General features: G+C 42.4%; 1 protein-coding gene across 1 annotated transcript in view; it reads right to left on the bottom strand.

Annotated features, from left to right (window-relative positions):
* The window catches only part of LOC121855179 (thrombospondin type-1 domain-containing protein 7B-like), a 182,746-nt gene that overhangs the window by 46,211 nt on the left and 110,648 nt on the right, over window positions 1-25,887 (bottom strand). The window contains exon 5 of the mRNA XM_042350045.1: window positions 7,876-8,003. Within this exon, the coding sequence (XP_042205979.1) occupies window positions 7,876-8,003 (128 nt within the window). The remainder of the gene's footprint in view (window positions 1-7,875; window positions 8,004-25,887) is intronic.

The following is a 25,887-nucleotide window of genomic DNA, read 5'->3' as shown; positions in this document are numbered from 1 at the left end:
CAAATGGCCCTTTGTTTATTGTTCTGACTTTAAATTTATTGATATTATTGTTTGTATTTTTAAAACTACATAACTTTGTCCCCTCACACTATGCTCTGAGGAGGGGAGAAGTGATGTTCCGAAAGGTAAGGTAAGCTGAGTGTGTGTGTGTGTGTGTGTGTACCACTACTCTATCTTCCATCACATGTAAGGTAAAAAAAAAAAGTAGGTTAACGAGACCGTCGTCCAATATCCCGTAGACTGTCCGACTCTTCACCTCCTCGTCGTTAATCTGGTGGTGGAAGAACTTACCTAATGGCACTTACCACGTTATTACGTTCTATTAATTAAACGTGGAGGACCGCAACCCCTTGTGTCTGACGTCATACAATCAATGAGGACGAGTTGCTGGACAGGTGCCATTATCTTATGGGTTTTCTCTCAAATTTAAAATGAACTTATTAAAAACTACTCTTATTATCTACCAGTTTCGTCAATAATTCATAAATGCTAAACAAAACACCAATCTTCTGGAACACTGAATATAAAACTGGAATAGATAGATATATGGCAATGTCAGAGTAAAGTAAACACGGAGGTTATTTTTTCTGGGGAGATGGTGTGATTGCAGCGTCCCGAGCTCTTGTTATTGGTGAAGCCCCTCAGGTTTGTTGACTGTGTGAAGGCGAGCCGCGGCGGTTCATTAAGGAAGTGACGCTCTCAGGAAAACAGTAAGTGGTAATACATGAGGTCAGTGTATTACAGGAAAATTTATGAACATGGTGGGTGATGTGGAGCTGCGGTAGGTGTGGTGGAGTGGGAGGTGATTGATGAACCGGTCTTACAGGACTAGCGATAACGATTTATACTTCCCCTAAGCGTTGATCCTTTCCGAAACGCCGTATTAAACACCCTGGTGAACTATTTCCTGCCGATAGCTCCCCGTTGGAGGAGGATGAAGGGTCGTTCTGGCATATAGGAACTTGTTTCTCTCTCTCTCACACACACTACCACACTCAACAACGTCAGCTAGAGAAGGTACAGAAAAGAGCCTGCAGAATCATGCTCGGCGCAGAATACTCAGGCTACACCAACGCTCTCTCCACCCTGGAAATGCCATCCCTCAGTGACCTCCACCACCAAGCACTGGAAAGGTTTGGCAGTGGACTACTGCACCACCCTCGCCATCGCCACCTCCTGCAGCCCCCACCCACCTCGCACAGTCCGCCACTACAACAAAATACAGCCCATAGAGCCGCACGATAGATATAAGAACAGCACCATCCCATCTATTGTTAAAATAATAAACAACTCCTGATTTATGTACTGTACAGCCCTGTAAATGTATTAAATGCATATTATATCATTATGTCTAAATCAAATGTAAGTCTGTATTTTCAGCCACCAGCTGCAACTCTATTAATAAACCTTTTTATTATTATTATTATTATTATTATTATTATTATTATTATTATTACCATCACTGTACTGAGGAGACCTGACACACATACACACAGCCCCTCGACCAGATCAGCCGCTATCTCACCTTTAACCTGGTAGGGAGTTTTGCATCCCTTTGACCAGATTAAAAGTCAATCTACGAGCTGCCAAGTGAGCCCTTCCAACCTCCATCTAGGTGAGGGGCGTTGGTCATAGCTCTCTCCCTCTGTCCCACTCCTCCATCCCTCTCTGTCTCTATCTCACCTCCCTTTCTCACCCTCCTTCCCTCTCTCTCCTCTCCATCTCACACAACCCAGAGACAATTTACTATATTTCATAATCAGTGATATGTTAGGTAGTTTCTTTAGATGATAAAAGTTATACACACACACACACACACACACACACACACACACACACACACACACACACACACACAGTATATTGTTCAGATTTGATTAAATTGGAAACGGATTGTAAAATCATGATTGAATTCTATGGTTCATTGTGTATTTGTTGACACAGGCTTCAACTGGCTGCTGTGATTCATAACTGTTGTGTATCGGTCCATACAACACAACAGCTAATGGTGGTGAACTTTTCGTGTCAATGAAATAATGACTTGTTTTGTAGAGTTATTTTTCAGTTAGACTCTAATTGCAAAACATTCATTGATAAGACTAATATAGATATGAAGATGATAAAATATTATAAGTGGGTGAAAGGAATCAATAAAGGAGATATAGTTGTTATTATAATATCCAGGATAAGACTCGTAACAATTCAAGTTGGATAAGTTTAGGTTTAGGTTTAGGAAGGTAGTGGTTCAAAATAAGTTGGTAGACGACAAGGAACAAGCTTAGCATGGTGCTGGGACAATTTTAAAATGAGGCTAGATAGATTCATGGACGATAGAGTGTGGTTGTAACTCTCGACAGGGCTGCCATGCACCAACCGGCCTATTGCGAACTCCTATTTTCTTTGTTATGTGTGTGTGTGTGTGGCGTGTGTGTGTGTGTGTGTGTGGGCGTGTTGTGTGTGTAGTAAACGGTCGTGGTCTGTCGAAATGTTAAGTAGTGTTGGTTAGTGTGTGTGTGTCTTTACAGGTAATGTTTTTTCATGCTGCAAATTACAAAAGAATTTCAGAGCGTCCTTACTGTCTCATGTGGCACACCAAACCACGACTGTAGATGGAACTAATTGAACATAATATCGACTTGTTCTTGATATTATTGATGTTTTATTATACACAAGGCTTTGGTAGAACACAGGTTTCATGGAGAATTCTGATGTTTAACATCGACCAGACCGTATTTGTAATAATAATTGTATGAGATACTGAGTATGGTAGTTCCCTCATCATTCACGTATAATAGGAAAGGCTGATAATGTTATGGTCCGTAGTTTATGTTTTCCTGGTAGCTCCACCTCTCCCACTACACCCTCCAGGTTAAGATGGTCGACGCCGTGAACCATGATAGTACATGATAGTAATGTTTACACTATACTAGGGGTAGTGACTCATTGACTTAATATACACTGTACCCGGGATAGTGACTCATTGACTTAGCACTGTATACACTGTACCCGGGATAGTGACTCATTGACTTAGCACTGTTTACACTGTACCCGGGATAGTGACTCATTGACTTGGCACTGTTTACACTGTACCCGGGATAGTGACTCAGGGACTTAGCACTGTTTACACTGTACCCGGGATAGTGACTCAGGGACTTAGCACTGTTTACACTGTACCCGGATAGTGACTCATTGACTTAGCACTGTTTACTGCTCGGGATAGTGACTCAGGACTTAGCACTGGTTACACTGTAGCTGGATAGTGTCTCAACAAGATTATTTGTTTACATTTGCCGCATTCATTAAAAAGTTTCGTTATTGCAGACTCAGAAATGTTATAAACGCACACAACATATATCGAATTCCCGAGCTCTCCTGCACCAACCTGAGCAACACAACATCTACACGACATTGGGGAAATGATTTTGTTTGCCTGGACCAAGTTGGCGTCGCTATCTCAAAACCTCGGCTGCAAATCAAACATACTGACAGCTTAAAGCGCAAGTGGAAATCTATTTCGTGGTATTATTCTGTCGTAATTCAACTGCCAGACGACTTTTTGACTTTATCTGGAAATGAGATCTGAGTTTCTAATAACAATATTTTGAGTGGGAAGGTTATGAAGAACGGGGGGTTGAAGGCCTCCTCAGGGAAATGGACATTCTTAAGATGTTATCAGAGGCAGTGATCCATGGTCGCGAGGTATACAACTTAATATTCAAGACTTTATTTACTTGTTTCTCTCCGTGTGGGTGAGAGGTGTCCGTTGTGTTGTTTTTTCGTGTTTTCGGTCAGTTTCACCGTTCATGTGGACGATATTTTGAGTTTGTTTTTTTATGTTTGGGAGCATAAATTATGATTGTGTGTGTGTGTGTGTGTGTGTGTGTGTGTGTGTGTGTGTGTGAGAGAAGTCTGTCATGAATCATCGTTCCTCTCTTCTCGTTCGTAAAATTCTTTTATCCCAGGGACCAGAACACCACACCAGGGCTCCTTTCTTCGATCTTTCAATCAGTGGACGGAGGCGGGGATCACCAACGACGGAACACATACACGCGCAAAACAAACGCACATACACGCGCGCGCACACACACCGCGGTCATTGCTTCACTCCACACTGGCGACAACTATCATACTCTCGACATTGAAAGAGAATCACTGAGGGTAGAAAGGGCGGGTGGATGTTCGTCAGGCGTTAACACCGCAAGCGCTTCATTGTGAGGCGAGATGGAATACAAAGCGCTGTTGATTGCTCATGCTGGTGCGGTTGTCTGCTCGTGCTGGCGCTGTTGATTGCTCGTGCTGGCGCTGTTAATTGCTCGTGCCGGGGCTGTTGATTGCTCGTGCTGACGCTGTTGATTGCTTGAGCTGGCGCTATTGATTGCTCGTCCTGGCGCTGTACTATGGAAGGGGCGCGGCGCTCCAAAGCGACTGTTATCTGTACCCTCGTCCTCACACGCTGAAGAAATTCCAGTGATTCACTTTACGACCGGGAGGACTTGTGGTGATGGAAATTTTCGGTGCCTCTTGGTCTTGTTCAGTCCAGGTCCCGAGTTTACAAAGACTCGTACGTCAAGTTTCTCCCGTAATTGGAGACCAAGAACAGTCCTAACTGGTCACGTCGCCCACAGCACCGAGATGACTTTACCGTCGCTGGATGTATTCTTTCATCTCTTGTTCAGAGAAAAACTAGAGTACGAATGTTTGGGAGTTCGAACCCACAGCTTTAAGAAATACCTGACCTGAGGTTGCAGCCTTCGTTTTATTACAGGGAGTAAATTGAAGGATATACAGGCCTGTTTGTTTGTTTGTTTCTATTTGGATGATTTGTATACCGAGCTAACTGTACGTCTGCAGTGAGCGTCTCCTCTGTTGTTTGGTCTCACACGGTAGAGAAACATTCTTGTTGTCATAATCTATGAAAAAGGGCACGTAGGCCTGACGTTAGATACAGAAATGGTACAGAACATATTACAGCAAACCTTCCTTGTTACGCAAGGAGGCAGTATGGCCGATACAGCAATCGACCGCCTTCACTTCCCCAACTGTAAAGTTAGGTGGATTGGGAGAGGCTTTGACGTTAGCGTGATCAAGGAGAGTGCTGCATCCACTCGGCCGCCGCGCCATAATCTGAGTCTGAAAAGTGCCTTCAATTTTTCGCCAATCATACCTTGCAACACGAATCATATTTCATCTCTCATACTTTGCAACACGGGTCAAATCTCTCCCCACATCCTAAGTAAGTGCTGCTGCCATCCCCCCTCCACCCACGAAAGGATAAGTTAGGGAACTATCTTTAATCTCGACTTGGTAAACCAACTCTGACCCAACTTGGTGTGACAAGTTTCTTCCGGCTGACCTCACCTGACCAACAACTTCCCCACCGCCCGAGGCAGCCTGCAGCCCGACCCCTTCTCAGCCGAGTCAAACTGAAACTGATGAGGACACCAGAGACAACGACGATGAAACCAAAGCTAAAGTTAGAACTACTTGAAACTGAAAGAGAGAGTTAGTCGAATATAGAACCGATAATTAACTGTAGTTGAAACTGAATCTAAGACTGCCAATAAACTGGAAGGTCGACCTGGAACTATAAACATATACTGAAACATACAGCTTGGTGTTTCAGTTCATGGGAAGAAATTGTTGTTGTTGTTTTAATGTGATAGTATTTCCCTCATCATGGTCTAGACTCTAGAGTATTGTAAGACTTGTGATGAAGCTCCTGAGTTAAGGGTTCTCCCTCCTGAGATATACTGTATGTCAACGTATCTAACTTGTTCTCTTAGATTAAGATACTAGGAGGGATTCTCAGAGGTTCTTAAGTATAATTTTTACCCTTAACTATAATTATGAGAATGGCTATGTATTTATCTGCAGATGTGAAAACGTATCTAAATGATTCTCTTCAACTGCGACACTAGATGAATCCTTAAAAGTTTCGCACGTTATTATTTCCCCTAACTAGAGACGTTAGGACGCATCTGAAGGAATCAAGATACGAATACAATAATCTTAATGCCGTCGAACTTACACTGCAACTCTACCATATTGAGAACCTACTTTTTTTTTATTTTCACTCTTAAAGGAAAGAAAAAAATCACGAATCACTATGAATCTCGACTCAGTGTGTAATGAGTCGGTAATGATAAATAATTGTTGTTGATCCAGAATACCTCACCATTAAAGCTTATAGTAACCTGGTCCGACCCAAGACAACCAGAGTTACCTTCCAGACAAGTTATGCCGCAAGTTAGTGGGAAAACTATACTGGAAACTTTATTTTGTTTACAGTTTACGAGAAGCCACATATCAGAGGCTGTCAGAACCCAGAGAGTCAGCTTAACGCCAGACTGTTGTGACACGGAGACCAAAGAGGAGCTCTGTGTGTGTGTGTGTGTGTGTGTGTGTGTGTGTGATAAGTGTTTGAGGACGTTGTGAGCCGTTTTGGTGAGGCAGACAAACACACACAGACACGTAACACAAATATGTTTACATACAAACACTTGTATATTTATTGTATATATGTACCACCACCTTAAACGAGCGTATATTTATATTCATACACATACTTGAATGTATGTATGTGCTTATATGTATACACTACATACAGTATATACATCTTCTTACTTAGACGCACACTACATACATACATACACATACATACATACATACATACATACATACACCATCAAAAGACCCTTCCACTCTCCCTCCCTGAGCAACACTGATCACGGTACACAATTCACATAATCATTAGTTTCCGTATTAACTCACCTGCAAAGGTAAAACAGCGCCTCATTCCTATTATATTCCCCTCACTACTGTACCAACCCCCCCAAATCAGAATTCATAAAAAAAGACCCACATATCTACTAACAATAATAATAAAAAAAACCGATATTACCCCTGTGAGCCACCAAGTATCGGAATTAGCATATATGAATATTTATTAGGCGTAACATGCAACGAATTTGCTGGATCACATTTGCATCTACACCAAGTTGAGCGGAGAGATTTGTTATTTTTTTTTTTTAATCAGTTCACTCTGGTTTGTGTGTTTTTGTAAGTGACATCAGTTGCAATGACGATAATATGGTATTGGGATTAAGCCCTTGTGTTAAATGTGAGATCAATAACGGCTATAATCAAGTGAATTCTATCTATCTATCTTTATCACTTAACCCCACAAAAACGCCAGTAACATAATATGGCGTTTGAACTTTGGAGAAGGAGGCAGGAAGGAGTTTCCCCTCTCCGCCTGACCTCCTAAAAGCGATCCTTTATGACACACTCCACTCAGCCATCAGCCCCGGGCCACACTTAATGCACCGCCTTAAAATCCGGGTCAATTGACACTAACGCTTTGGCGGGGAATTTTATATCGACATTTTGTTCCTCTTTCATAGATTTTTATATAATTTAACCATAATATGATACGTATATGTTTAGTACTCACCAGTATGATAATATGTCAGGGTATATAGTGTGATATGTCAGGGTGTATAGTATGATAATATACCAGGGTGTATAGTATGATATGTCAGGGTGTATAGTATGATATGTCAGGGTGTATAGTATGATATGTCAGGGTGTATAGTATGATATGTCAGGGTGTATAGTGTGATATGTCAGGGTGTATAGTATGATATGTCAGGGTGTATAGTATGATATGTCAGGGTGTATAGTATGATATGTCAGGGTGTATATAGTATGATATGTCAGGGTGTATATAGTATGATATGTCAGGGTGTATATAGTATGATAATATACCAGGGTGTATGATGATATAAACAGGGTGAATAGGACATAAACCAGGTGTGACTAAGATATACCACGCTTCAGGTAATTCAACTCTACCACAAGCCGAGGGATCCGTACCTTGTGTCACAGGGCTGGAGGCTGGGGTCCGGCAGGGTGTGTTGCTCCAGGAGGTGAGGACAAGGCACACCTCCCCCATGCTGTAGGGCAGAGCTGGTCCTCCTCCTCTCCCGCACCTCCCGCACCACCTGTAGAGATGAACAACTGGTTAGAGAGAGAGAGAGAGAGAGAGAGAGAGAGAGACATAACTTCAACACCAGTCCTCCTCGCCTCTCGAATTATACAGGTTGGGTTCACTACATGGATAATACCAGGGCAGCTCCTCACCCCCCGTTCACTCACTGTCAACAGGTGGAGTTACTCACGGACAGATGGTATAGTCTACTGAGCCGTGAAGCTCTCGGAGAAGCTTAAGTCAGCTTTGTGTGCTTTGTGCTGGGATGATTATGAAGCTGGTTGATTCCATTACTGTGTATATATGACGAGTGTAAATAGGTGTGCCAACAGCTCTATATACGTCATATTGTTACTGATTCGCTGCGTGTGTGTATGACTAAGGTAAGTACAGTAGGTGTGTCAGCGGTTGTGTGAATGCCACGTTGTTATTGATTCACTGATGCACTCAATAAACCTGTAATGATATTTCTTTATAGTTTTTCATTTTGATTACAATTGCAACTAATAAATAATAAATATTAAAACACAAGACCAGACCTATTCTCATTACCACCAGCCATGAGCCCCTGACTATACCCAGTCAATAAATAATCATAACAGTCTAGTTTTCAGTAAATACGTAATAACTCAAGAGCATAATTAATCATAGCAACTCACAACACGACGCCCCGTTGGACACACCGCCCAGGGAACAGACATACAGGGCTTTAGATAACTCACTTTCCCTACATAAGTTATAATCTATTGACAGACTGAGCCACTGGTCCCTCCCCCGCCTCCGCTCCATCACCTGTTGCCGAACAAAAGGTTAATGAAGGGATCAGTAGTGAGGGTGGCAGAGCTTACCTGCCTTGCCTACAGTAATTAGTGCGCTCACCTGTAGGGGGAAACAACAGCAGAGGCAAGAGATTCTTACATAGGATCTGATTCTACAAGTTGAATGATTCGAGAATTATTGTTTCGTTTTATGAAATTATTAAGTAGTTCTAGAGTTACGTAGAGTTTTAAAGAGCATTTTTTTTAATGTTACACAGGACAAACATTACACAGTCTACCACGGCTTTACTATGTATGTGTACTGGGAAGGGATCTTGAGGTATTTTATCTTGGTGTAAGAATCCGGATGACCCAAAATTCGTCCTAGCTGCGTTAATGCGGGTGGTCAGGAGTCTGATAACTTTACAATGAGATGAATATATAAAAATACTCCCTCATAAGGAAAAAATTATATCAGTTAGACAGACAGGAGAGGAGAGAAGTTACCCAAGTTTCCACCTGGAGCCAATTTCCTTATTTTTACCTATGACCCTGACCTACGATTTGACTTACGTTATTTGACCTTGACCTTTGACCTTGACTTTTGACACATGACCGGTGGAAGTTGTTTGGACTTACTTCCTAGCCCCCATTAGTCCCTGTTCACCTAGCAGTAAAGTAGGTACCTGTTGTAAGTCGAAAGTTGCGAATTCGCATTCAGGGACAAGTTGTTGGAGCTTCCAATAACTTGATGACATAAAGCACCGACTCTTCAGGCTTCTACGCCCTTAACTCATGAGACATAAGGCAAGCATGAACTTAGCATGCTTCCCTGTTGGGCACTGTAAACGCTTCTGCACTTCACCTTATACAAGGATGTAGGGGTGCTCAATAAAAAAAAAAAAGCTACAAAATAACGTCAAAATCTACTGGCCCGGTTTTTCCTCTCACTATCTACCAGTCCAACAATATTCATAACAAAAATCCTGACCAATTTTGTTTCTAATCTCTCTTCTTCTTCTTCTTTTTTTTCTTCTTCTCTCTCTCCTAAAGAGTTAACAAGTTTAACCATCAGGATTAAAAGTTACCAACACAGACACAGACATCCACATGTACGGTACAGGATAAAAACCAAGTAGTCTTTTTAACCCCTTCAAGGAGGAGGTAGCAAGAGCATCAATTTTCCATGGAGAGAGAGAGACAGAGAGAGAGAGAGAGAGAGAGAGAGAGAGAGAGAGGCAACCCTCCCCCATCAGCCTCAAGACAGCTCACTCCATCATAACGGATCCTCTCACCGTTCACTACGTGTAGACTTTTGTCTGTTTCTCCCTCAAGCAGTTGTCAGACCACGTTAGAACCTCCGTCGTTTCTTGCTGCGAGCGACACACACACACACACACACAACTCATTAAATAAAGAGTATAAAAAATAATAGAGGAAGTATGATGACCAGCCATAAGAACGGAGAATATGAGATACTTAGAAGAGTACGTCTCGAGATATCTCTGTCTCGACGGCGGCTCCTTAAATGTTCTCCCAGCAATGGCGTGAATAATTAATTGTTTTGTGTGTGTGTGTGTGTGTGTGTACAACATAAAGCAAGACACACCCAGACATGTCTCTTCATGTCTACCTGAGGGAGAGTGGTCGGGGAAGTGTTAATTAGCACCAGGTGAAGGGTGGCAGGTAGGAAGAAGATTCAGGTATCGTGTTGACGGTGTAATCACAAGGGCGCCCACGTCGACCCAGCGACCAGTTTATGCCGGGTTAAGCCTCTTGCTGGGTGTTAGTCACTTGTACCTGCTAATTGGCGCTCACCTGATTCATCTCTCTTACCTGTGCTCTATCACTAGGGAATGTGTCTGTGTGGAGAGAGAGAGAGAGAGAGAGAGAGAGAGAGAGAGAGAAGAGCCCCCTCACACAACAATTTACCTTTTTACCCCCCTCCTTCCCTCTATCTCCCCCTCCTCGCCGCCACCACCATCCTCCTCAACCTCGCGTTTTGAAGGAGGATTATGCAAGAAGTGAGCATCATCGTGGCTGCTAACTGGATCTCAGGTTCACTTATGAGGAAACTCTGACCATCATCACCAAGGGAACCGCTCGCCCAACCACCTACCTCCACCCCTCCCATTATCGCCCCACAATAGCACTCAGTTTTAAGCGGCTGGATTCTCTAAGGTTCTTACGTTAATTTATTTTTTCTCCTACGTTCTTTTATTTTTTTTTCCCCTCCCTCCTCCAGTTAGAGATGTGAGAGAACTTGTTTAATTGTATAACTTGATGGTAAGATAGGAGGTTGGTGCGGCTGAGAGTGGCCATGTCTGTTTTGTACCGAGGCTGTAAGCTAGAGAGTAAGTTTGACCTCGTCTTATGTTACGTTACTTTTGCGTTAATATTTCGTTACTGTTCCGTCACTGTTACGTTAATGTACCGTCACTGTTACGTTAATATTCCGTCACTGTTACGTTAACATTCCGTTACTGTACCGTTACTCCTTTTTTTCAACAGGTAATTTGTCAAGCTAGGTTAGGTTAGGTTAGGTTAGGTTAGGTTAGGTAAGTCATGCAGTTTTCTTTCCCAGGTATTTGTAATGTCTAGTACAAGTCAAATTAACGAATACATAGGGCTGTCATGCGTACGTTGGTGAGGTCGGTTGTAGTTATGTTTAAGTTGCCGATGTATTTGTTTGGCGAATGGAGTCGTGTTTGAATTGACGAGGCCACACGCTATGCTGTCTGTCTGTGTGTGTGCAATTAAGTTAGTCTACAAGTCGGTTAATGAGCTCATCTAGTTCTCCTGCAGAGCTGTCAGTGTGTGTGTGTGTGTGTGTGTGTGTGTGCTCGTGCGTGCGTGTAATGCGTTGGGTGTTGTTTTCTCCAACCAGATCTCTGTTTTGTGATACTCTCGTGCTTCATATACAGCTAAAGACAACGTGATCTTATACCGGAGTAATCATCCATTGAAACCGGATATTATACCGAGTGAATCATCCATCGAGACCGGATATTATATTAATGACAGTGTTCTCAGGGCCGTATATATCAAAGGTTGTGTTCTCGTAAACGATTATTACCATATAAGAGATTACCGAGACCCGATCAAAGCACAATGATGTTCACGCGTAGTGTTCTGGTTCTGGTCACTCCAGGACAAGAATAATTTAGTGTGTCATCTTGTTTAAGGTAGTTTATAAAAGACTACTAATGCACAGAGGTATTTTATATAGGCTTACTAAGGTGCTTAAACAATTTCAATAGGCCTAAGACTCGTGTAGAATTTATGCAAGCCTAAGGAGGTGGTGGCCACAAGGTGGTGGTGGCCACTAGGAGGTGGTGGCCATTCTAGGAGGCCATCATGTGCCTCACACCTATCACTGTCGGAACACCTTCTGCTCACCTCCTCCTCTGAATGTCGGGAATGTGGTGTAATGAATAGCCGAGCAAATTAAACATTCCCCCTGTTCCCCCACACCATCCTTCACCCTTCACCATCCTCCCCATCCTGAGGCTTAATAAACACCGCTTGAGGCAGGGACGTGCAGGATACAGTGTCAGGAGGATGACATTAAGATCACAAAGTGGGATCTTTAGGCAACTGTTGACGAAAACCTTTGATATAATCTTGTTTCTCACGTCTTACTTCAACATCTTTCCATCCTCCATGCTCGAGGGAAGGATTTACTTGAGAAATGCTGGTGGACGGACAAGATGGATAACTGGCGCTACTGCCGAAGGTGTGGGAGGCATTTTCTTGATCATTCTTCACCACCAACCCTCCGGACATGACAAGGCCTTGTAAGAGTGTGAAGAAGCTGATATTTTCTTGGGGGATGCCTGATGGATATACTATTGTGGAAGTACGATCTTGATCCTTCATACCTACTGACGAAGGCTTCAGATGCCTTTTCTTCTTCTCTCACTTGTTTCATCATCTGCCTTTCATTCCCCTCCAGGCATCCCGAGGCTTAATAAACGCGTAAGGCAGGGAGACGGGGGAGAGGAGGTGGTCTGGTTTATGAGACTGAGTATATGAGATGAAAAGCCTTCCCTCCTACCGACGAACGAGGACTTAGGAAACAATTATCTTTTCCGTTATGTCATTAACTCCTCCCCGTATTACTGAGGCTTAATAAACAGTGAGAGAGACAGAGAGGTGGAAGGATTCTGTCAGGTTTTAAAACGTTGAGTTTACGAGGTAGAAATTCTTGGTACCTGAATACGGACGAGGACACAAGATGAATTAGATATATTCTCTCTCCTCTCTCACCTTCAATCCATCCCCTCTAGGCATCCTAAGGCGTAATATACACCAACGTTAGGGGCGTGAAGGATGCTGTCAGGATACAAGACATGGGGAATATGGTGGATCCCTCACCAGCCAACGAAGGCTTCAGAAACATTACTCTTGTTCACTTATACTCCAGCTTTGCCTACCCTCCAGCGTTCCTTCCTCCCCAACCATCTTGAGGTTTAATAAACGCAAGAGGCTGGGGCCATGGAGGAAGCCGCCTGGTTTTATAACAGAGTATATTAGGTGAAAATCCCTGACAACTCCTGAGGAAGGCTTGTCGACGGTAGGTTAAAGTCGAGGAGAAACGTATTATTATTTTTTTTATCGTCTGTATGTAAAAATATTATAGATTACCCAACATTTTTTCGAAGAATTATATTTCTAAATTATTTGGTTTGATTCTCTAAACAAAAATGAATAACATTTCGTGTTTTAAGACTTCTAGTGCATATGACACGTCGCCATTATAGAATTAAGGCAAAACGACATAAAATGAGGATAAAGTCAAGGTAATAATAATCAAGGTAAAGCCAGGAAAAAATAAAACCAAGGTAAGGAAATTCAAGAAAAATTCATAAAGAACCAGGATAAAGCCACGTAAAGCCAGCGAAAATCAATACGAAATCAAGGTTAAGTTAAAATAACATCATACTGCAGTTAATGTACATGAAGCCAGGATAAAGTAAAGACGAATAAAACCAGGATAAAGCCAGGAAAGACGAGGATAGAGCCAGGAAAATTAGGATAAAGGAGGCAGGCGTGTTAAGAGTGGAAGCCGTCTGGAAGTGACCAAGTTTTAACAGGCAGTTAGGGAGGTGGGCGTGTTCCTGCCCCCTCCCTGCCCCTCCCTGACTCACCCTAATCCATATCTCTCCTCTCTCTCTCCATCTATCCATCCACCAGCAGACAACTTTAAACAATACACAACAAATATTCACTGACTCCTTACCCACATCCAAAGAACTCTCACCTTTTCATTTTCTTCAACACTCTCCAAACCCCAACCCCCCGTACAAACCCTCTGTCAATACTTTCACTTTCTTTATTTTCTTTTTAAAACAACCCAGCTCCAGTCGACCAGAGAGAGAAAGTTGCGACTTCTCCTTTACCCTAAAACTCTTAATTCTGATCAGAAAGTTGAGACATGTGTGTGTGTGTGTGTGTACATATACTTCATCTATCTATCTATCAACGGGTAATACAAAATAGTTCAATAAATCATCTTCTGCCGAGAAAAAATATATAAAACTTTAACAAAATTATATTAACGGAATACAAAACTGAAAATAGGTGATAAAATTATAGATAAATTATATATATATATACTTTGCATTCGACTCTGCATACGGTCCCAATTAGAGGATTGTACTCTAAGACTCTATGCTGCAAGGGATCGTACTCTTGATCTTCCAGGGCTTTGATGCTGCTGTTGTTTTCCGATCGACTCTATACTCTGGTCTGTTTTTCTTTATGAATTTTCTTTGTACTTTAATTCCCTGATGTGGTAAGTTTAGTAGACATACAATACGGTTACTTTTAATTTAAAATCTCTTAATTCTACGTGTGTCTGTTTGTATTTATGTGGACACACACACACACACACACACACACACACATATAATGGTTGCCCCTCGTGTAATGAGGATGGCCGGCCCAAGGGCCACCTGGGCGTGAATTTGTTTAAGGTGTAGAAGCTGTCGCCATCACAATGACCACACCCTAAGTTAACGAGTTGCATGACCAGTGTCAAGGAATAGTCCGAGAAGACTGGACAACTCACCAAGTGCACTGGCTAACCATTACCCCGGATTACGATCCACAAATCGATTAACATCCAGGTGCCCAATTACTGCTGGGTAGACAGAGGCAAATGGCGTAAAGAAACTTGCCCACATTTTCACCCTGCCCGGGGATCGAACCCGGGTCCGCTTGCTTGCGAGGCGAGCATGCTGACCAATACACTACATGGCTGTAATCATATACATACATACATACATACATACCATACATACATAACATACATACCATACATACATACCATCATACCATACATATATCCACCAAACACCTGTGTGGGGTTGGTACATTTTTATACCTTAATTAAAACGTAAATTAAATTCGGTTATCACTGACTGAAACTAATGACAAAACTATTTTATTTATGCGTCAGTAATGTATCAATTTATGGTAAATAACAGCACATTTGTTAATATAACACCTGGATCAAACATCCCGTGTTTGGCAGAGTTGGTGAGTGAGTGTCTGTCTGTATCATACATTCACTCACATTTATACATGGCTGTACTCATTCATATACTCACTAATATGGAAGTATATGTATGATCGTGTTTAATCACACAATAATTATATAATCAGAGTAATATATAAATACACACGCACGCACGCGCACACACACACACTTACTTCTGCTTGCATAAATACGTAATATATTCCCTCGGTGTCTCTTTCGTTTTCATCTCTTTATTTTAAAATTTTCTCCGCTTTTATTTTATACCTTCTGTTTATATTAATATGCAGTTAAATTAATCTCTCTCTCTCTCTCTCTCTCTCTCTCTCTCTCTCTCTCGTAAATACACCATCATTACCAATATATAACCTCCCCTGCTCCCTCTCCTCTCTCCTTCTGTAATCCTCTGTAACACCAGTATTACAGCCAAGGTAAATCGGTCGTTAGTTACATAATCAATCAGTCAGAGGGGCAGCTGCTGTAACATCCAGTATTAGCAGGTCTTTTATGTTTTATGCAAGTAACTTTAGTATACAATATTTTCAGATTAATCCTTGACATTTAATTTTATCTTTATTTTATTTTATTTACATAGTTGAGTGGTGGTGGTGGTAGAAATGGGAGGAAGAGAAGGAAGAGAAAGATGATGATGAGGAAGAGGAAGAGGAGAAAAACGAGAAGGAAATACAATGAACGCCAACTAAGACGCATAATGAATCTTGTCAAGAGCAAATTTAAAGCCTCTTAAAAATTTTAGTACACGCTGTTTGAACGCTGCAGTGAACGGCTACAGTGAACGCCATCCAAGAACCTACAGTGAACCCCGAAAAGAACATCATTGAACACCATCCTAGAACCACACAAGAACCTACAGTGAACGCAGTTGGGAGCCGGAAGGACATCAACTGAGGTTCCCTTATAATGGTCTGTCTCTCAAGACGACAAAGTAGGTTTAGGTCGGTGGCCTTTGATGTGCTGTCTCACAATGGCGCTCTGAGACATTACCTCCACCCTGATAATATTTCCTACATGAGGGAAAGAATCGTCTCCCTCAAGGATATCTCTCAGGTTTTATGTTGATGGATCTCTTAAGAAAAGGAAACAGTAGGATTTCATGTCCTATATTTACTAATGGGGATTAAACCTAATCCACAACCTAACTTTTCCTATCCTAATCCACAACCTAATGTGAACTAACTTAATCGATAACCTACCGTAACCTATCTAATCCACAACGTAAGTTAACCCAACTTAATTTACAAAATAATCTAACCTAAATCACAACCTAATTTAACCTAACCTACCCTAACCTAATCCACAACTTAATATAATCCACCCTAATCCACAACACCACCTTAACCTAACCTAATACCATAACTTAACCTAACCCCCTCAGGTACCATAAAGGTGTTTAATCATCAGGTAAATTAAACTAAAAGGGAGAATAATCTTTAAGTTATCCGAAAAAAAAGGTTACCAATGGCACAAAATCCCACCGTTGGAGTTATATTACGAAAAGGCCAAAATCCCACAATCTCACGATAGATTCGGTTAAGGAGAATTTCGTCCATCAATCTAGCGTTTCTCCTCCCATAGTAAGAGAGAGAGAGAGAGACTTGATATGAACCCAGGACTGTCATGCGGGGGGCGAGAGTTTGGGAGTTATTTTAGAAGTCTTATGCAGAATGCAGTGTTAGTGGAGGACACACCTGGACGCACACAACCTTGACCTACAGTCCAGTATACTGAAGGACACTGGGCACGTGACCAATGAAATCTAGATCTATGTACAGTAGCTAAAACAACTCTATGTGCAGGCGGGGGGTCGTTATGCTCCGAAATTTTACGTGTGACTCGTGACAGCCCTCATATACCAAAATTTATCGTCCATGGTATCATATTGTTTCCCACAAAGTATGCACAGATACAGTAGTTGTTTTACTCTCTCTCTTTTTTTTCTTTCTCTCTCTCTCTCTCTCTCTCTCTCTCTCTCTCTCTCTCTCTCTCTCTCTCTCCTCTCTCTCTCTCTCTCTCTCTCTCTTTTTTCTCTCTTCTTTCTTCTCTCCTACTAATCGGAAATCACACAAACAGATTTACAACTGACTGAAAACAAGTGTATGTTAGATTGGTTTAAAACACAAGTGTATGTTAGAGAGATTGGTTTAAATACAAGTGTATGTTAGATTGGTGAAAAAAGTATGTGTATGATAGAGGGATTAGTTAAAATGGTAAGTGTATAACAGAGAGATTAGTTAAAAAAGCAAGTGTATGATAGAGGATTAGTCAAAAACTAAGTATATATCAGCGGGATTAGTTTAAACAGCAAGCGTCTGCCGGTAGAAAAAGTGTGGAGGGGCAGACAGAGCAACTAAATATGCAGGTGTGCGCCAGGTGGAGTCATAAATAAAACCCAGGTAAGCAAACACAGATATCCAAAGGTTGCTTATCACGGAGGTCGAACAGCCGGGCCCTGAGAGCGTCGCGTCCATGGGGAGTAGCGGTCGTTCCCAGGGCGTCACGTTTACAGAAAATAGTCATTGAGAAGGCGTCGAGGTCGTTTACAGGTCATCGTATTCATTTACAGGTCGTCGCATTCGTTTACAGGTCATAGTATTAGTTTACAGGTCGTCGCATTCGTTTACAGGTAGTCGTATTCATTTACAGGTCGTCACATTCGTTTACAGGCCATCGCATTCGTTTTCAGGTCGTCTCATTCGTTTATAGGTCGTCTCATTCGTTTACACGCCGTCTCATACGTTTACAGGCCATCGTATTCGTTTACACGCCGTCTCATTCGTTTACAAGTCGTCTTATTCGTTTACAGGTCGTCTTATTCGTTTACAGGTCGTCGCATTTATTTACAGGTCGCCGCCTTCAAAGGTGTATAAGTTAACAACAGGTGTGAGCGCCGTGTTTACCTGTGCTGAATTATTCATCGTCGCTAATGGAGTCACAGCTACACCCTTATCAAGAATTATGAATAACCCGCAGCAACATATTGACAATTTGATGACATAACCGATTGCTGTTATGAAGCTGACCAATTAGAGTATTATTGATGAGTTTATGATGGGTAGGGTTGGGTTAGGTTGGGTTGGGTTGGGTTGGGTTGGGTTAGGGTTGGGTTGGGTTGGGTAGGGTAGGGTAGGGTAGGGTAGGGTTGGGTTGGGTTGGGTTGGGTAGGGTAGGGGTGAGAGGAATGGGTAGGGTAGGGAAGGGTAGGGTGGGAGTAGGGGTAGGGGTAGGGTGGAATAGGGTAGGGTTGGGTTGGGTTGGGTTGGGTAGGTTGGGTAGGTTATGATGTTATGGTTAGGTTAGGGATTTGATAAGAATTTATGATAGGTAATATTTTGCTAAGTGGGATGGGCCAGTAATTAGATCGCGAGGAATGTATTCAGGTTTACGACAAAATTATGACACTAATTACATTGAAAGAGACACGGCAGGAAATAGCGTCCATTTTAAGTAGGAATTATCATGTTAATTACCATTATAACATGAAAAGAAAATACAAATAGTTTTAAATGGAAAATATAAGACTATTAACAGGAAATATTCAGTTGCAAGTCGAAAGTGTATTATTATTTACATTTAGAATTTTCAAAGAAATATAATGAAGTTGTTATAGATACAAACAGAGAGAGAGAGAGAGAGAGAGAGAGAGAGAGAGAGAGGCAAATTGCAGTTGTGCGTACATGTATAAAACATGACAAGAGTCAGATCAACTGAGTGAGAACTGACAGACGGAGGGGGGGGGAGGTGACCAGCTGTTAATATGTGTATGTCTCCCGCCTCCTAGCTGTATGTATATATATACATACATACATACATACAATTACACCCTGGTATGTGTTCGTGTATTGGATCGCGTATGAATATTTCAGTTTTCCAAGACTTGGGTGTGGCGCAGTTCAGTTACTTTATACGATAATTCTAGTGATAATTCTTCTGTAATAATAATAATAATAATAATAATAATAATAATAATAATAATAATAATAATAATAATAATAATAATAATAATAATAATAATAATAGATAAATAATATATTGCATTTCAACCATTGCTACACCCGCCGCCTCCCTCACTATCTTACAAGACCTTGTGTATAAGACAATGCGATACTGACAGGGTTTCTCCTGGCGATTGACGACGAGGAAGGAAGGAGAGGAGGGAAGAAAGGAGAGAAGGAAGGAGAAGGAGAGGAGGAGGGAGGAGGAGGAGGGAGAGGGAGGGAGGGAGGAGGGAGGGAGGGAGGGAGGGAGAGGGAGGGAGGGAGGGAGGGAGGAGGGAGGAGGGAGGGAGGGAGAGGGAGGGAGGGAGGGAGAGGGAGGGAAGGGAGGGATTGAAAGGGAAGTTCAAAGTGTTGGGGATGCTGTGTTTACTTGCAAGTTTGTACACAGGTAGGTCAGAAGAGGAGATAGAAGAGGAGGGAGGGTAGAGAGAGGGAGGGTAGAGAGAGAGAGGAGGGGAGGGTAGAGAGAGAGGAGGGTAGAGAGAGAGGAGGGAGGGTAGAGAGAGAGGAGGGAGGGTAGAGAGAGAGAGGGGGGGAGGTAGAGAGAGGAGGGGGAGGTAGAGAGAAAGGGAGGGGAGGGGTAGAGAAAGGGGGAGGTAGAGGAGAGGTAGAGAGAGAGAGAGAGGAGGTAGAGGTAGAAGGGGGGAGGATGGGGGTGGGGATATAGATATGCGAGGGGAATGAGTGATTGAGGGGAAGCGGAGGAATGGAGGGAGAAAAGAGGTGATGGAAGGAAGGAGAGAGAGAGAGAGAGGTAGAGAGAGAGGGAGGGGAGGAGAGAAAATGAGAGGAGGGCAAGGGAGGAGAGAGAAATTGAGAGGTTGGGGGAAGGATCCGAGACAAACATCTTAATGCATTTCTGAAAGAGAGAAGAGCAGCTGCCCAGTGTGTGTGTGTGGGTGTGTGTGTGTGTGTGTGTTTACGTGGGTTGTGTGTGTGTGTGTGTGCGTGTGTGTGTGCGTGTGTGTGTATGTGTGTGTGTGTTTACGTGGGTGTGTGTGTGTGTGTTTACGTGGGTGTGTGTGTGTGTGTTTACGTGTGTGTGTGTGTGTGTGTGTGTGTTTACGTGTGTGTGTGTTTACGTGTGTGTGTGTGTGTGTGTGTGTGTTTCGGGTGTGTGTGTGTGTGTGTGTGTGTGTGTTTACGGGTGTGTGTGTTTACGTGGGTGTGTGTGTGTGTGTGTGTGTTTACGTGGGTGTGTGTGTGTGTGTGTTTACGTGGTTGTGTGTGTTTACATGTGTGTGTGTGTGTGTGTGTGTGTGTTTACGTGTGTGTGTTTACGTGTGTGTGTGTGTTTACGTGTGTGTGTGTGCGTGCGCGTGTATAGGGTGAGTTCTGATGGAGTTTGTAAGACACACAGCCCTGCTTGTCACACCAAACATATCTCAATCCCGGTACAGTTGTTATTATTATTATTATTATTATTATTATATTGCACACTTATCTATACACATCAAGGTGAGGTCTTACCCTGAATACAGTATGAAGAGAAATGAAAATAACTTCTTTGCAATTAATTATTTCTTTCTTTTGTGTTTAAGAGACAAGATAGTTGCCTAAATTAAGAATTATGAGCACGGAAGGAGGGAGGAGGGTGGATGAGAGAGGGGGAGAGAGACCATCGAGCACGTCTTTACTCCGGAAACAAAACGCCTCGCCTCTAAATCTTTTCTCAGGGCGGCTCTAACAAGTGCAGTAAAGAAATATCCGTCTTGTTTTAAAAATTGAGGAAGGAGGAGTAGGAAAAAAAATTACCACCAACACACGGGAGTATTTTTAGATGGTTGGGACCTCCTCTTTGTCTCAGAAAGTTTTAGGCACTTCTCCCCTGGGCAGACAAGGATGAAGACGGATAATAATGGAATGCTGCTCACCGGGAGGAAAGAAAGTCCGAGTGTGCGAAAACTTAGTCAGTAGACGAAGACGACGAAGAAGAGGAACAGCAGAAGGTTAGTTGGATGAGTCACCCTCAGCCTAACACAGCAGAAGTAGTCCTCCAGCGTAAAAAACCATTACTACTTTATCACAGGTCAACACAAGCATTAGATCAAAGTCAAGAGGGGTAAACAAAATGTAAATATTTGGGCTTTGATGTGGAAGACGAACGACCAGAAAATTTATCCCTTCCAGAATTCAATAACATAACTACACATCACATCACATCACATCACTATACACAACACAGACACAACATATAACCTAACCTAACATAAGCGCTAAGCGGGAAAGGATTTACAAGAATGAAGAAACAAAAATCTTTCAACCGAGACTGGAGAAATTGATAAAAGGAGAGAGAGAGAGAGAGAGAGAGAGAGTGAATAAATGAATAAGGTCACGTGGCTAGTCAGACCTGTGTTGACTCAAGGTAATCATAATATATCTTACTAGAGGGAATAACGAGACCAGGTAAAGAATTCCGTCTGTTTGTATCATCACTTAGCATAATGTTTTTTCTCTGTATGTTTTAGTATGGGGTAAACCGGGACTACTTTCTCGCTTATATTCTGCCTCTCTCTGTACCCAAATTTGTTATTAAAGTGTACTGTATCTAAGTTTCATTACAGATCACTAATACAGCCAGCCATCTATCCATATATACAATGAACAACGCGAGCTACAATCCCACCCGTACTAGCTAACCCTCTCTCCCACCCACACGCCCATTCCACCTAAAACATACCACCCATCCATACACCCACGACACCTGCGCACATCCCACGCCCATCTCTCAGAAGCTTGCGGGTATGTAGATTCTCAAGAGACTTGTACGATAAATTTATTCTAGTATTTAATCTGTATGGCAAGACTCACAATGACGTCATCACTTTCTACCTCACTTTAAGAATTACGTCATCACTTTCTACCTCACTTTAAGAATTACGTCATCACTTTCTACCTCACTTTAAATTATATCTTTCTACCTCAAAATTACGTCATCACTTTCTACCTCACTTTAAGAATTACGTCATCACTTTCTACCTCACTTTAAGAATTACGTCATCACTTTCTACCTCACTTTAAGAATTACGTCATCACTTTCTACCTCACTTTAAGAATTACGTCACCACATTACAACACTCAGCAGCAAGAATCATAACAAACATCTCTCCACTACCAGCGGCAGGAGCCAAACACCCTCCACTAATTACACATACAATATACATACTCATTATACATTCCATCATGTATAATGTCTTCAGCCTCCTGGAACACATTCGTACCTGTGGCGATAGGGGACGCGACGATATCTAATAGTATTCAATCGTCGCGGAGCTGGGGAAGGACACCTGGATGATGAGGATTGAGACACTAATTGGACACGGATCAGGTAAGAATGAAGAGATGTAACTCTGGGATTACAAGAAATATCTGCAGTGTCTATTGGAGTTGTGTGTGTATTGGTTGGTGTGGTCTATTGTGAGTTGGTGTGGTCTATTGTGAGTTGGTGTGTGTTCTTTGTGAGTTGGTGTGGTCTGTGAGTTGGTGTAGTCTATTGTGAGTTGGTGTGATCTATCGTGAGTTGGTGTGGTCTATCGTGAGTTGGTGTGGTCTATTGTGAGTTGGTGTGGTCTATGCGAGAGTTGGTGTGGTCTATGTGAGTTGGTGTGGTCTATGCGAGTTGGTGTGGTCTGTTCGAGTTGGTGTGGTCTGTGAGGTTGGTGTGGTCTATTGTGAGTTGGTGTGGTCTATTGTGAGTTGGTGTTGTGTATTGGTTGGTGTGGTCTATTGTGAGTTGGTGTGGTCTATGTGAGTTGATTGTTGTGTGTGAGTTGGTGTAGTCTATTGTGAGTTGGTGTGGTCTATTGTGAGTTGGTGTGTATGTGGAGTTGGTGTGGTCTTATTGTGAGTTGGTGTAGTCTTGTGAGTTGGGTGTGATCTATCGTGAGTTGGTGTGGGTCTATTGTGAGTTGGTGTTGTGTATTGTGAGTTGGTGTGGTCTATTGTGAGTTGGTGTGGTCTATTGTGAGATGGTGTGGTCTATCGTGAGTTGGTGTGGTCTATCGTGAGTTGGTGTGGTCTATTGTGAGTTGGTGTGGTCTATCGTGAGTTGGTGTGGTCTATCGTGAGTTGGTGTGGTCTATTGTGAGTTGGTGTGGTCTATTGTGAGTTGGTGTGGTCTATTGTGAGTTGGTGTGAGCTATCGTGAGTTGGTGTGATCTATCGTGAGTTGGTGTGGTCTATTGTGAGTTGGTGTGGTCTATTGTGAGTTGGTGTGGTCTATCGTGAGTTGGTGTGGTCTATTGTGAGTTGGTGTGGTCTATTGTGAGTTGGTGTTGTAACAATGCCATGATTTTCCCGCCAATTTTAAGCCAATAGTATGAAGGACTAAGGCCTGTCTTCGACCAATGCGAAAGCCTATGAGGCGTGACGTCATGAAAGTTTTGGCGTCCATTGTGGGCTCACTCGGTTTGAATAACGAAGTCTGCGTTTGGTAAGAGTTAAGTGTGGTTGTGTTCTGGGTGTCACCTCTTCATAAGGCGGCCATAACGTGAGTACCTATTAGGTTTGATCCGTTTCCCGAAATGTATTGTGAGTAATGGACCCCTTGGTTAGCAAGCTAGGAATAAGTGTAACTGTTCAATTTGAGTCATGTCGTTAATAAATGAAGAACCATTATGATTAGTTCTCAATTCCCTTGGGTTGACTAAAACATTGCCAGGCATGTCTTTGGCATTATGCGGTGAGTCCTATATATATCATAACTATCCTATATTTCCCCTCTGTGAAGTATTGATATCTTAGTCCCCCTAACCAACCTCCCGGCTGAGTCTCCACTGGCTGGTGTGTGTGGGAGGGCCAACTGTAAGCCTATATCACCAGCCGACCGCAACGTAAATAATTACATCCTTCACTCTCTCCACCTCTCACGAGTATAAAGAGAAAGAAGAATAAGTATATAAATAAATAAGTAAGTAAATATAAAGAATGAAAAGACAATAAAAAAGTAAGTTGTTACATAAAATGTTACATTCAATATAAGGACACAATCATTATTGTTACAGTGTCTATTGTGAGTTGGTGTTTATTGTAAGCTGGTGTTGTGTATTGTGAGCAGGTTAAATTTGATTAGATTAGGTTAATTTTGGTTAGGTTAGGTTAGATTAGGTTTACTTTAAGCTGGTTTATCATCAGGTGAAATAAGATTGTGTGTTTAATCTTCAGGTGACCCGAAGTTCTTCTCTGTTATAATGGGTTTATTATTCGCCTTTACCTTATTGGGCATCATTCCGATGTCCCAGGTGACTGACAGATGCTTCGACTACCAGGATTATGAAGCTCTGATGTCAACGTTTGATTTTTAACGCAGATAATTTACAGGTTTTAGAGATTACCTGACAACGGGGGCAAAAATGGTGTGAAGTTAATGAGAATGTAGAGTTATAGCGGTGTCAGTGAGGAGAGGGCGGGGAAGAGGTGTCAGGTGATGACTACAACCCGACCGCAAACGACTGTGTGATCAGTAAAGTTTTCGAGCCTAAAATACATATATGAATAAAGGGATGAATAAGTAGGTAAAGAGGTGAAGACTCCCACTAAATTATGAGTTTATGTCGGGGTTAATGTACTTAAATTTGTCATAAATATTGTAGTAAGATGAAAAAGGAGCAAAATATAAATTACATTCACGGATACAGTGGAGAATTGTGATAAAGTGGAAGTTTTTGAATCATAGAAAATTATCAGAACTCGCTGTGCAAATCGTCTCAGAAAATTAAAGGATGAGTTGAGGGAGTGAGCGTCACCTGTGATAGATGATTGAGTTAGCGGGTTGACGGTCCCTTAGCAGCCAAGTGAAGCCTCCACGACTGGTCCATACTGTCAGTGATGGCTTAACGGGTGAGGTAAGTACTTAGAAATGAAGTTAGGAGAGGAGTTAACACACAGGAGGGAGGGAGGGTGGCCGGGGTCACTAGTGTTGTTACTGGGAGTCGCGAATGGAGGAATATCTTACCTGAGTAGGCTTGAGTTGGGTTAGTGTCTCGGTACAGCATCATAGGAGGGTGCAATAAAACAACGCCTGTGCTGGCAGACGGCAGGCGAAGTTAAGTCTCGTGTTTTTGCATTGGGAGTTTCATGGCGAGATAAAGCGGAGTGCAACTCACTGACGTTGTTTCATGGTGAGGACGTGAGCTACGACTGAGACAACAAGGAAAAAACTTGTATTTACGATCCTGACGCTCACAGTGCTCCCTAGGGTGGCCGCGCGCACCTGCTAAATGGTGGAGGTGCTGTGTGTGAGTCGGTGAAGGATCAGCGAGTGTTGCGAGATAGGTGTTAAGAATTCTATCAGAGACGAAAAACATAAACAAACGATTTTTACGGAGACTAAAGGATGGCTGGAGGGTCAGTGGCTCAGGTCCTTGCCATAAAAACAGTACCAGAGTGAGCAAAGAACTTCGTCTGGCGTTGACTTCCACCCCACAACGACGTATTAGTGAAAGCTGTTGTTGTAGTCAGAGGAACGTCGTTCAGCCTTTTGCATACATTGACGCCACTGTCGTGCCAGGGACAGAGTTACACCTGCTGCTGCAAGATAACAGACGCCACCAGAGTATAAAGAAAGTCGTATATGACGAACAA

This window comes from Homarus americanus, unplaced genomic scaffold, assembly GCF_018991925.1.
Source record: "Homarus americanus isolate GMGI-L3 unplaced genomic scaffold, GMGI_Hamer_2.0 scaffold29048, whole genome shotgun sequence".
Taxonomy (NCBI): Eukaryota; Metazoa; Arthropoda; class Malacostraca; order Decapoda; family Nephropidae; genus Homarus; species Homarus americanus.
The sequence above is the reverse complement of the archived record's forward strand: the minus strand, read 5'-3'. Positions and strand labels throughout refer to the sequence as shown.